Source organism: Amblyomma maculatum, chromosome 5, assembly GCF_055883805.1.
Source record: "Amblyomma maculatum isolate TAMU_Amacu chromosome 5, ASM5588380v1, whole genome shotgun sequence".
Lineage (NCBI taxonomy): Eukaryota > Metazoa > Arthropoda > Arachnida > Ixodida > Ixodidae > Amblyomma > Amblyomma maculatum.
This window is the reverse complement of record NC_139348.1, coordinates 101,118,228-101,131,138: the sequence shown is the minus strand read 5'-3', so window position 1 is coordinate 101,131,138 and position 12,911 is coordinate 101,118,228. Positions and strand designations below refer to the sequence as shown.

The window sequence follows — 12,911 nt, the reverse complement described above, 5'->3', positions numbered from 1 at the left end:
AGTGGGCGTCTTAAAAATAACCCGCTACGCTTTAGCTTCTATCACATGCCCAGAAATAGTCTTTTAAGGACGACTAACTCGATTACTTAGCAAGGGCTCATAGCAGATTAATAACGTCATGAGCAATATGGACATTCAGAGATCGCATGCTATGTCTGTGATATCTCGATACCTGTTTTCGGGCTGGGTTTTTATTTGCTGTGAACAGGTTTCCTTGTTATGGTGTGCCGATGATTTATCGTTAACTATTATAACTAATGGATACAAAAAGGCAGTGTACTGTACGTATGGGCATCAGAGCCGAGGTAGGCAAAACACAGGCTGGACACTAGGCAGTGGGTGAAAATGGCAATGGCTCTATGGCTAGCTGCGGGAAGTTATCAGGCGAGTTCGCAGAATGCAATATTGTACTAACCATTAATACTTTGTTCAGTACACGAGAGAACCGCAATTTGATATAGAAAAACCTAACAGGCCGACTAAAAATGAAATTTTCTTCGTACATTGTTCATAATCTCAGTTCAGTCGTTCAGTCGTGTCCGACTCCTCATGACCCTATGGACCATATCACGCCACGCTTTCTGGTCTCTCACTATATTCCTAACATCACATAACTTAATCTGCAGCACCTCGAGGATTCCATCTAACCATCGCGGTCCCTGCCTACCCCTTCACCGGCGGCCCTCAACCTTTCCCAACATCAAATCTTTCTCCAGCGACTCCTCTCTTCTCATCAGATGACCAAAGTAGCTGAGCTTTAATTTTAGAATTTGACCCTCCAATGAGAAGTCAGGGTTTATGGTCGACAATATCGACTGATTTTATCTTCTGGCAGTCCAAGGAACTCTCAAGTCTCCGCCAGCACCACAATTCAAACGCGTCAATTCTTCGGCGGTCAACCTTCTTCACAGTCCAACTCTCGCATCCATACATCACAACTGGAAAGACCATAGCACGAGTTATACGGATCTCAGTTGGCAGACTAGTGTCTCTACTCTTTACTAGGCAGTCAAGGCTAACCATGGCTCTCTTTCCCAGAGGCAGGCGTCTCCTAATTTCATGGCTGTAGTCTCCTTCCGGGATATAATCTTGGAGCGCAAGAAGAGAAAATCTGTCACAGCTTCCACTTCTTGTCCCTTGGTGCTCGATGACTTGATAATGCAAGACGCCATGATCTTTGTCATTTTAATGTTCAGTTTAAGCCCAAACTTCTCACTCTCTTCTTGTACGCGCATAAGAAATCTCTTGAGTTCCACTTCACTTTCTGCCATTAAAGTGGTATCATCCGCATATCTAAGGTCGTTGATACGTTTTCCAGCAATCTTCACTCCAGCTGAAGACTCGTCCAGACCGGCCTTCGTCATGATGCACTCTGCATACAGGTTAAATAGGCCTTGCCTCACTCCTTTCTCAATTGGAAACCAATCAGTAAGACCATGCCCAGTTATGACTGTGGCCTCTTGCCCTTCATAAAGGTTTCTGAGGAGACAGATGAGGTGAACTGGAACTCCCATCTCTTGGAGAGCTTGCCACAATCTGTTGTGTTCTACGCAGTCAAACGCTTTCACATAATCAATAAAGCAGAAGTACATGGGTTTCTGGAACTCTTTGGTTTTTTCCATAATCCAGCGAAGGTTGGCAATTTGGTCTCTAGTTCCTCTGCCCTTTCGAAACCCAGCTTCCACGTCCGGAAGCTCCCGATACACATACTGCGGCAGCCTACCTTGGAGGATTTTCAACATCACCTTGCTAGCATGAGAAATAAGCGCGATCGTGCGGTAGTTGGAAAAATCTTTGGCACTGCCTTTCTTTGGAATGGGGATGTAAACTGACCGCCTTCAGTCCTGTGGCCACTGCAGGGTTGTCCAAATCTTCTGACAATGTATACAGAACGTTAACAGCGTCGTCATGGTAGAGGTTTTGAACAACTCATCAAGAATGCCATCAATTCCGCTAGCTTTGTTCTTAACAAGGCTGGCTAAGGCCCATTCAACTTCACTCTTCAGGATGCCCGGCTCGAGATCAGTAATCACAACCGTCTTATGTTGGGTTTGCACATCCGGGTCCTTCTTGTACAGTTCTTCTGTGTATTCCTGCCATCTCTTCTTTATCTCGGAGGCTTCAGTCAGGTCCTTGCCTGGTTTGTCCTTTATCACGCCCAGCTTAGCACAGAAGCCTCTTTTGATATCTTTATTTGTCTTATACAGAGCTCTTCTGTTCCTTAATTGGCTGTTGTCCTCAACGGCTTGGCACTGTATGTTCAGGAAGGCATCTTTATTTCTCCTTGCTATTTTCTGAAAATCCGCATTCAGAACCTTGTATCTTTCTCTTTCTCCCATAACGTTTGCCATCATCCTTTCCTCAGCGATTTGCAAAGCCTCTTCAGATAACCAGTTTGCTTTCTTGCATTTTTTTTTTGCTTTGGAACTACCTTAGTAGCAACTTCTTGTATTATAACACGAGCATCAGTCCACATCTCTTCAGACTCTCTGTCTTCTAGATCTAATTCTTGAAATCGATTCCTCACTTCCACAGCATATTCTGATAGAATTTGATCCAGATCATACCTGAAAGGCCTTCTAGTTTTCTGCGTTTTCCTGAATCGAAGCTTAATTTTGGCAACAAGAAGCTGATGATCGGTGTCACAATCGGCCCCAGGCCTTGTTTTTACTGCTTGTATAGCGCTTCTCCATCTCTGCCGGCAAAGAATATAATCAATCTGATTCCTGTACAGACCGTCCGGTGAAGTCCATGTGTACAGGCGCCTCTTGTGCTGTTGAAAATGAGTATTCGCTATGGTCAGGTTGTTTTCTTGACAAAACTCCACTAGCCTCTGCCCAGCTTCATTTGGCTCGCCAAGACCGAACTTGCCTATAATTCCGGATATTTCTTCACTCCCGACCTTAGCATTCCAGTCTCCTATGAGAAAAACGACGTCTGATGATGGGGTGAGGTCTAAAAGGCATTGTAGGTCCGCATAAAATCTCTCAACGTCAGCTTCTTCAGCAGTAGTGGTCGGTGCATAGACTTGGCTTGATGAGAGCCTGAAAGTGGGAAAGGGGAAACTAGGCGTTGGGAAAAGTCGGTTGTACGCGCTAAGGACGATGCGGGCAATGTAATTCCTCATATGGGCTAGATAGTCAAAGTAGCCGAGGAGTTCTATACTGGCCTACGTAGTAGACGAATGAGATTGACAGCAAGTGAAGAGCAATCCGACGTTCCTACAGTCGCGAAGAAAGTGATCGATAAAGATTTAGAAGCTATGAAAAGAGGTAAGGCAGCTAGAGAGGATCAGTTAAATATACGGGCTTGATTTGTTGAAGGACATTGGGGATATCGTGCTAGCAAACTGTATCTCTTTACCGTGTCTAGAAACGTTCCCCCAAAAGCACTATACTTTTAACGCTATGCAGCGGCTCGGGACGCCGGTACGGTGATGATCTTGAGTGCAATGAGCACTATCTCCCTGGAAGACATCAGAGCCAGAGTTCCTGATGCATTACTGTGGCAGCAAGTGTACATCTTCCGCAATCGGTCCCTCACGGAGTCGCTGGTGAAGAGGGCTCAACTCAATAACTTCTCAGCCATCGTGGTTACGATTGACTCCCCTCTCACAGGGCAGTCAGTCGGGCTAGCTAAGAACATGTTCGTTCTACCCCAGGGCCTAAGGTAAGCATCACTTGGAGAAAACCAGACTCGATGAGATTGACTTTCGACCGCATCACTCAAACTGTACTTTGCAACGCGGGAAAGATTGTCTAATAGCATCCACACACGCGAAGGAATGCGGATACGCAGGAAAGCTTCACAGCTTTCACCGGAGCTGAGTAGTTGAACAAAATTTGTCTTCGTGCCAGGCCGGACTCAAACTATTTAATCAAAACGTTTCTGTTAAGTTGTACAGCTTTTCATTATAGCCATTGGCTGTGCTTGGATGGATTCTAATAGGTAATGTTTCTAATTCTCCGAAACAAAACATCTAATTGTTTTGATGTAATTCAGATATTTCTTTGATAACGTGAAGGCCACCAAAATGAGTGTTTTGATCTCCAAGGCAGATAACAAGACATGTATATGAGCTTTCAAGAACTTGGAAACCCAGATTCTGTGAAACTTGATTTTAATGAAGTTGAGCTACTCGTGGAGGCGAAACTTGCACATTCTGGATTTGCACCCTTTTCTAGTGCAAATATGCCTTTATCCACCCGTCTTAACAAACATAAAATTACGGTAAGCCGTGCGGTTCCATACATATGCCACGGTCTCTGCTTCGGAGAGACAGTGAAATGGTCCCTTTGTATTTATAATGCAGCTTTGCGAACCTCAAAGCTTCTTGTCCTGATTGCCACTTCACGTTCGACCCTGCAAGTAAGTACTCCATCTCGGCGATACTCGCATCGTCCATCACGTGGAAAGATTTCGACTGGCTGCGCAGCGTCACCACTCTGCCCCTTGTGGCCAAAGGCGTCCTCACAGGTAAGAGTCCAAGCACGGACGTTCGATTTGTATGCGCATCTTCTCTGTTGTTGTCATGAATAATGAATGGAAGAGACATAAGTAAACTTCGGTAGAGATCTGCAAATACCGCGGTTGCCATGTGCCGTAGTCCAAGTAGTCGTTATATTAATGATCATAAATTTAAGAAGTGCTCTCCACGACGCCTACGGCATGAGCAAATCGTACGCCTTGCTCTACGAGAACTTCTATTTTCCAACAAAACACTACCCCTGCGGCACGTACATGACACATACTTGGCAAATTATTGAAACCGGCTACCATCAAGCATCCACAATTGTATGCGCGAGTAGCGGGAGAACGCGCTGTCTATCTCCTAAGCAGACCTCCAGCAACAGCTCAAGGAAAGAGCAGGAAAGCTACAATATCTGATGAACTGCAGTACAAAGGAGCTCAAGAATATATTTGAAATACAGTTCACTAAAAGACTTTTCAATAACACATTATAGTTCGTGAACTTTTTCTAATGAGTATTTGTTCATGCTCAATGCCGAGGGCACACAGTTTTTATTCTTGCTTTTAAGAAAAGAGATGGTACCAGGTTCATCTTTTCTCTTCGTTCCAGCGCGGATATACTTTTACATCGTTTGCGCTTATCATAGTTTAGTGCCGAATCCTTAACTTGAAAATTCCTCGTCAGCTTTAAACTACGCGATGCTTAGTATTGTGGGCATTATCCTCCACGCTGACCGGCAATCAAACTTGTCATGTCGCAGCAGTAGATGTTGCTTTACTGCTGACCCAATGCAGGCCCAGTGAAGGTTCATTCCCATATGTGTTTATCGCGTCATTAATTTCTTTCAGATTTTTCAGAGACTAAATAACATATTACTTTGTCGTCCGGACCCCTTGCGAGTCACCCATGCTCTTGGAGCTTTTGTGTGAAATGGGCATAGGAAAAGCTCTGAAGCTTCTCCCAACAAAGAAAGACTTCGAAACAGCCAGTCTCGACCATGGCTATCGATTTTGCAGTGACTGCCACCGGACCAAGGGCGAACAAAACGATTCCTCAGCGTCCGATAGTGGACTGTTATTATGCGCTAGCTCCGACTGCCACATTTTTATTGGTTATCGTACAAGGATGATGGCTATAGTGGTTTGAGCATACCGCCGCATTGTGAGTGGGTGGAATTGAGGCCATGTTGTGATCTTTCCGGGGGGATTCAATGTTGCTGTAGTACGAAACCGACGAAACTCCCCGGAATATGAGAGAAGCCGTGTTAAAACGTGGCTTCCTCAAGATTTTTATAAACAGGGTGAGGGAAAAAATACAGTTTTTCCTATTCTTATCCTATCGTATATCGAGCGTTATGCTTTGCTTGGTTGCGCTTGTTCACAGAAAAAAGTTTGACAGATACGGCACCTTTCCTTCCCTGTAAACCAATTTATGTTTATTGATATGAGGTATGGTACCTTAGCAGAGAAAGAGAGAGAGGAATAACATTTATTTGCACCCGTAAAAATGTTGGCGCGGATAGGAGACGCCGCTGAGTCACAGTGGCGTAATACCCCTCAGCCATCTAGCGGGATCTGTTGGATCTCAGCAACGCCCAGGGCGAGACGAATAACTTTGTTTTGTCCTTTTTCGTCGTGGTTGAGTAATGCCTCCCAATACTCATCTATTCTGTCAGGTTCTCCAAATTTAGGACACTTCCATATCATGTCGATCATGTCCGCATTGTCCTCACAGCATTAACACCTGGGGCTGAAAATTTCCTGATGCCACTTGCTGTAATGCTGCTGTAATGATTTAGCATATCTTTGTACGTGCTAAATTTGTCATCTAACTGTAGGGGCTCATAATGGCTAAATTCCTTTGCCGAGCCCCTGAGCCCGATCAGTTATAAGTATCTTTCTGTGACATCAGTTGCTCGCTAGAGTGTGTGTTCAATTCAGCTGTCACTGCCCTGCACATCCATGGAGTGAGTCATCTGAGTACAATATGGGGTTCAGCTCCGGGATTTCATTAGGAAGAAGCATATTTCTAATACTAGGCATTCGATAGGAAAGCCAAGGGGACCAGAACACGGATGTCCAGTTGGAAGTCAGAAAGAGAATAAATATCCCCCCGCTTCCACAGAACATGCATCCACAGCATCACAAGGAAAGAAGGAAGGAGGAAACGCTCCAGAAGATATATCACGGAAGACAGGAAGTGGTCCATGTCGACGGCGCCGAGTATAAGGAAGGTCATATCATGGTTGCGATATTAACGATGATCAAGAAACCCTAAGAGTAAGCGGCTCAATCAGGATGAGCTCAACTGACACGGCTTAAGAGGCCGTCACTGCCCTTGCCCCTATGACAGCAACGGCAACGGCTACTACAATTATAAGTGATTCGAGAACAGCAGCAGGCAATTTCCTCAACGGAAGGGTGTCTCCACAGACAAACACGATATTGGAAACGTGTCAGGATGACAGAATAATTCGGATAATATGGGCTCCAGCCCACTCCCAGCTTCAGGGAAATGAGGGAGCTCATACCATGGTCTCACCTTCCGGGTAGGCTCTCACCTTCAGTACACTCTCAGCAGAGACAGGCTAGTAAGGTATAAGAACATTACTGAACACTATCGGCTAAACGGGGTTGAACGCCCACACGCGCACCGGCAAATGCACATAAATAAGAGCCAAGAAAGCATCTCCAGGCGCTTACAAACAGGGAGTTTTCTGAGTCCAGCTACCCTTAGCCAGTGGTACCCGGAACAATTCTGAGATAGATGAAAACTACGTCAGGATAAGGCGGATCTGGTACATATGATGTGGACATGTCCAGAAATAAAAAATATAAATGAACAGACAAAAGCGGAATAATTTTAGGAGACTCTATTGTTGAGCTCACACCCTGAAACTCAACTACATCTAATCCGACTTGCCTAACACCCCACCCGGGTTCAATGACTCCAGGCCTTCGTCTCGGCGGATAGGTTGACGCCTATCCTGTACCTGTTGAAGAAGTTTTACTACCGCCACCCACTTTGATGGGAAAGTGCAGTTTTCCACACCAATCACACTTTCCGGGATTTGCGTTTGGATACACAAAAAAACTGCAAGAACAAAACAAGTCAGCTCAAAAGTGTAAAGTAAGCAAACAGCTTGATAAATAGGCTGCTAGCGTGGTGCTGGCATTATGCACCGCATTTAGCGGCCTTGCAGCAATTGCTATCAGGCCAGACAGGTAGAGGCCTAAGCAAGTACCGTGAGAAACTGTGGCTTCCAAGGCGCCCAGGACTCTTATCTAGACATATCTCCGAGTGTAATATTTGCGTTCTAATCTACGAAGGCTTCTATGTGGTTCAAGCATCTGAACCGTGCTACCTGGAGTTTGTCGAGGCTTGCCAAGACGCGAACCCATTAGTCGCGCTTCACTCAAAAGAAAATGGTTTCCTCGGGAGATAATTTTGTAGTCGTGATGCTGTCTTTCTGTATTCTATCCAACCGTGGTAGTTGCTCTAACATGCTCACTTCTATTCATTTTCTCTTTCTTCGCATGCTTCGGTACCTCACGACTTTCGCATTGCTGCCGCAATGTTTTTCTTTTTCGCACCTAAATCGCGGCATAAGACTATTTCGATGGGGACACATCACGGTATATGCACTGTACACAGTTTACTATTCAAAGTACCAGTCCTGCTCATTCGAACCCGGCCGCTGATCCCAGCTTCAGCTTCCATGTAGCGTTGAACGTTCGCCAGAACAAAAATATATACATACGTAAAAGGCGCATTCCGATAGCAACGTTCAGCTGATATCGCACGGGGTGTTTCAATTGAGCAAGCTTTTCCCGTAGCCCGAACTGATTTTTTTTTCGTCGTCGCCTGCGTCATTATATCCCTACTGAAAAACCAAAAGTTCTACGGGGCAATAACCTCATAAAATCTCATTTAATCGCATAGAGTCTCATATGGTGCACATCATTATCATAAAATATCGTACATAATTTATGATAATGTACAAGAAACTATGAGAACTTATGCAATTATATGCGAATTGTACGTGATTTCTTATGTGAATTGTGTGAGATTGAGTGAGAAAATGTGAGGTTATTGCCCCTTACAGTTTTTTTTTTTTTTTTTGCCAGTCGGCCAACTCCCAAACCTTGGTACCTGGAATATCAAAAACATATTACAGTTAGTTCACCGCCAATTTGGTAACTTGGCCTTTCCCCGAAATTTGGCACTTCGCTCAGAACCACAGTGTGGCTGTCGGCTCACCGCGAGGTTCGCCAGTTGCCTCAACCCAAAAAAAATTATTGTGCTGAATAATATGGATTCAGGACGGAATAATTAAAATCCAGAATACTAACTGATTGTGCGGCAATGGAAAATTGCGACAATTGAAGACCGCTGCTGTAGTTTGCCGACGACAACCTCAGCGCTGGCGGAAAATTGCAAGCTGCTTGCTGAATCGGCTACGAACTGTCAAAGTTTGGTGGTCATTGGGCAGTTCAAGTTTGGAAGCACTTAGTTGTGGGTTTGTTGACGTCAAGACCCTCCCTACCATTCATAGCGTTTCGTTACGGAGCAGTCCGAGGAATTTTTACTAATAAAAAACTAAATTCCCGCATGTTAAGAAACAAGCGAATGAGAGAAAAAAGCACTAACGTGCACACGACTGAGTGAACGTATGATATAAGCAAGGGGACGGAAGTACGTAGGAGTGGGTGTTGCCAAAACTGAAACAATTGCAGCAGTGAATCAACCAATCCAGTAACGAGCAAACCAGAGCGCATAGGAATGGTCCTGGAGCTGGCGAATGCGTGAGCAGCTAAACGAAATTTATAATGCAAACTAGTTTTTCCTATGTATCTGTAATGTTTTGGCAAATAAACAACAACTACCAACGAGGCAATACCGCCGCTAACTCGGGCTGCAGGTTCATATAATAAATAAAACATTCATCGCTTTCTGTGTATTTACCAAAGCTTCCACGAAGCCGCTGCTTCAAAATAGGCGGTTAAAATCAATTTGCGCACAAGGAATGCGGGGAAGTTACTTTCTTCCCATTATTACCTAGAGTTGCCAAAATCATGACCTTCCAGAAGCGCGTATTTACCATAGAAAAGCATAGCCGCCGAATACGTCACAGGCCACTGAGCGGACTGCCATCTCAAAGAGCCTACACGAATCAGTGGACTTCACCTTCTTGAAGCCTGCATTGCTGGCTGAGGGCCCACCTCTATATTCTGCACTATGAGCTAAATTAATGGAAGTGAACGTAGCGTTCAGCTCTTTGTGTGTCGCACTTTTTTATTTCGTTCTGTTGTGTGCACTACTTTTCTTTTCATTGCGGATTCATGCTGACTAGCCGATATTAGCGTATAATTACAAAGTTCACATCTAAGTTTTCGATTAGGTTGGCATTTATGTGCTTTTATACTTGCACTTTTATTTTTTTTTTACCGATCCCCGTTTCTTAGATATACAGCGGGTGTAGGTATGAAATGTTTGAACAAGGGTTTATAACTATATATTGCTCAATGACGACCAGAATTATTCAAGCAAGGCCTGGTTACAAAGTTACGTTACTGCTGTTTTTCATCTGTGCAATAAACTTTCCGGAAACAATATGCAACTCCTAAAAATGGAAATTTACTTAGGCTCTTCATTGTAGCAATAAACAAACTAACAAGACATTGATCGATATTTGAAAGCAAATCTTGTTACTTGCACCTTTGCTATTTCTGACAAGGTATGCAAGCTCACAAATCTGTCCATTTCAGAAAGGTGCAGCTACATTCTCACAAAACATTATGACAGAAAAAAATCAAAGTAGAATTTGTCGCAACAAAGTGCACAGTTTGAATTTGAAACAAACCGTCAACTGTGAATAAAAAGAAGTGAAAGAGGCTAAACCACACTGCGGACATTGCCAGTACCATTGACAAGCGAATCACCTAAAAATTAAGGATTCAGAAGCTTACAGAGTCATACTTACGCAGCATGTCTATGAGAATAACAACATTCTTCCCGTGAATTAAAAAACAAGCAGTTTTTGTCACACTTAACTTGAAGCCTGCGATTCTTATTGAGAAACTGTTCATGGTAAGTAAATAGTTCAGCACATCTATAAACGTAATGCACTAACTACCGTTTGACCATCTTCGCATGTCACCGTGAGAAATGCCATAATGAACTCTTACATACTGTCCTTGAGCTCCGATTGTTCTTATTTTTGGTACTTAGAAGCTTACACAGTCATCCTTACGCAGCATGTCTAAGAGAATAACAGCATTCTTCTCGTGAATTAAGAATGAAGCAATTTTTAGCATACTTACCTTGAAGCCCGCGTATCTTACTGAGAAACAGTTGATGGTAAGTAAAATGTTCAGCACATCTATAAACGTAATGCACTAACTACCATTCGGCCATCTTCGCAGTCACCGTGGGAAATGACATAATTAACTCTTACATACTGTCCTAGAGCTACGATTGTTCTTATTTTTGGCCTTATAGCACACTAATTGCCGAACTTATACCTGATAAAGCCACGTGCTTGGTTACAGCGGAAGTGGCCCTCGAAGCGGCCAAACATGGGGCGGCTGCTGTCATCGTTTCAAATCATGGCGGTCGGCAGCTCGATGGAGATCCAGCAACGGTATGATTGATGTTTGACAAGTGAGTTATTTGCTACGTATGCGAATTGGTGCCACACGGAAAATATTTATTGTGCGTTGAGCAGAGTGCGCAACTTTTGTTGAAACTACCTGAATGTGAGCGACCAAGAAATCATCCGAGTGCCATATCTTCACGAACGTTTGCTTTAGAGGCGGACAGAGAACATTGAGCATTCTATAATTAGGTTTCGCTGGTTACTTATTTTCTTTATAGTACTTTTAGAAGGATACGGGAAATTTTAAATTTTTCCGAAGTGGGACTAAAATGTCATGGGCTCTTATTTTGACAGAAAGTGCTCAGTTTCTCCTATCAATATTGACCGCATATCAGAAAAGCACAGAGGAAGTAATCAGTTTCGAACCAACTTCCCAAATACAGTACTTGCGCATACAGTTAATTCTTTCGAGTTGATTTTAACGGCATGCACTGATATTTACATGGCTAGCTCAATGAGATAACCTTGCCTCTTAAGCGCACATTTGAACTACCGATATTCTCTAACCGTTTTTTTTTTTTATATATATATATATATATATATATATATATATATTCAATACGTTGTCTGAGATTTTGACGCTTTTTCGTTCTGTCCAGAAAATTTCAGAATTTGTATTATGTTATAATTTGATAAGTCTCTTTTCAAAATCAAATAATATTACATCAAAATGCATTTTAAAATTACGACCAGTGTGACAAGTACGAACGATTCCGCGAAATCTGTGTCCGTTGTATCCTCTCATGCACAATACCTCTTTAAAAAAAAAAAAAAAACGCTCAAACAAATGAATTTAGAGCAAATGTTATCTTCTCAGGTGCAACTGATAATGAAACATTAGACAGCTGTTTTTTGTTTCATTACAAAGCCCGATTCCAAATAACATCTCATTCGTGCACTGTGAACGCAGCAAGGAACAAAACCGGCCAAGTATATAGCGCAACTGTTAAAAATTAAGTATAATCTTTAAAACATAGGAAGCTCCCATTCGAATATATATAGAACAAGTTTTCTTTCGATGAATTTTTTTTTTTTTTTTTTTTTTTTTTTTGCTGAAACATCGCGGACGTCTTGCTCTGCGTACCGATTGTGGGACAGCTACGTTCAAAGTGTAAAACAGCAAAACTACATAAAACATTACACAGTGGTAAGCCCAAAGTTTGTTACGATTTATTCGCGCAAGAACAAAAAGTTTGGGTCTGTTAAGTTTGCCATTCGAAACATGAGCACAAATTAAACAAGACGAAATGCGGCATTATCTTTTACTGCCGTCCGTGTCTTCTTGATGCACTTGCATATTCATAGCACCTTTTATTTGCGCGCCGCTCCAGCCTCTTTTCCATACTTTAATATAGTGTACTGAATGGATGATTGATTTAATGACTGAATTCATGAATGAACGAACCAGGGAAGGCGAAATGGCTAAGTGCTTACGACGGCCATTTGCAACTATTGGAGATGGATATTCAACCAGAAGGAAGCAACCAATCGCCGCACTCTGTAGAAAAGCTTTATTTCTAAAGCAAGTTCACGCGGTTGCGAAGGTAGCCTTTCTGTCTTCATGTTTTTTTTTTTTTTTTCGGTGGGCAGTCTGACAACACTGTAGGTTGGTTAAAAAAGCGTCCCTACCCTTAAGGTAATTTCTCTGGGTACATCTTTGTGTACATTTTAAACAATTCACGCTGCTTCGCTTTTGACTTCGAAACAGCCACCTATGAAGGTAGCCATATCTTCCACAGTGCAATTGAGTTGAAAACATGTGCCTCATTCCTTCCTGGCGAA

General features: G+C 43.1%; 1 protein-coding gene across 1 annotated transcript in view; it reads left to right on the top strand.

Moving 5' to 3' along the window:
- Window positions 1–12,911, top strand: part of LOC146189031 (uncharacterized) — an 89,005-nt gene that overhangs the window by 72,617 nt on the left and 3,477 nt on the right. Inside the window, exons 15-17 of the mRNA XM_084605165.1 lie at window positions 3,414–3,669; window positions 4,313–4,476; window positions 11,023–11,114. Coding sequence (XP_084461291.1) covers window positions 3,414–3,669; window positions 4,313–4,476; window positions 11,023–11,114 — 512 coding nt within the window. The remainder of the gene's footprint in view (window positions 1–3,413; window positions 3,670–4,312; window positions 4,477–11,022; window positions 11,115–12,911) is intronic.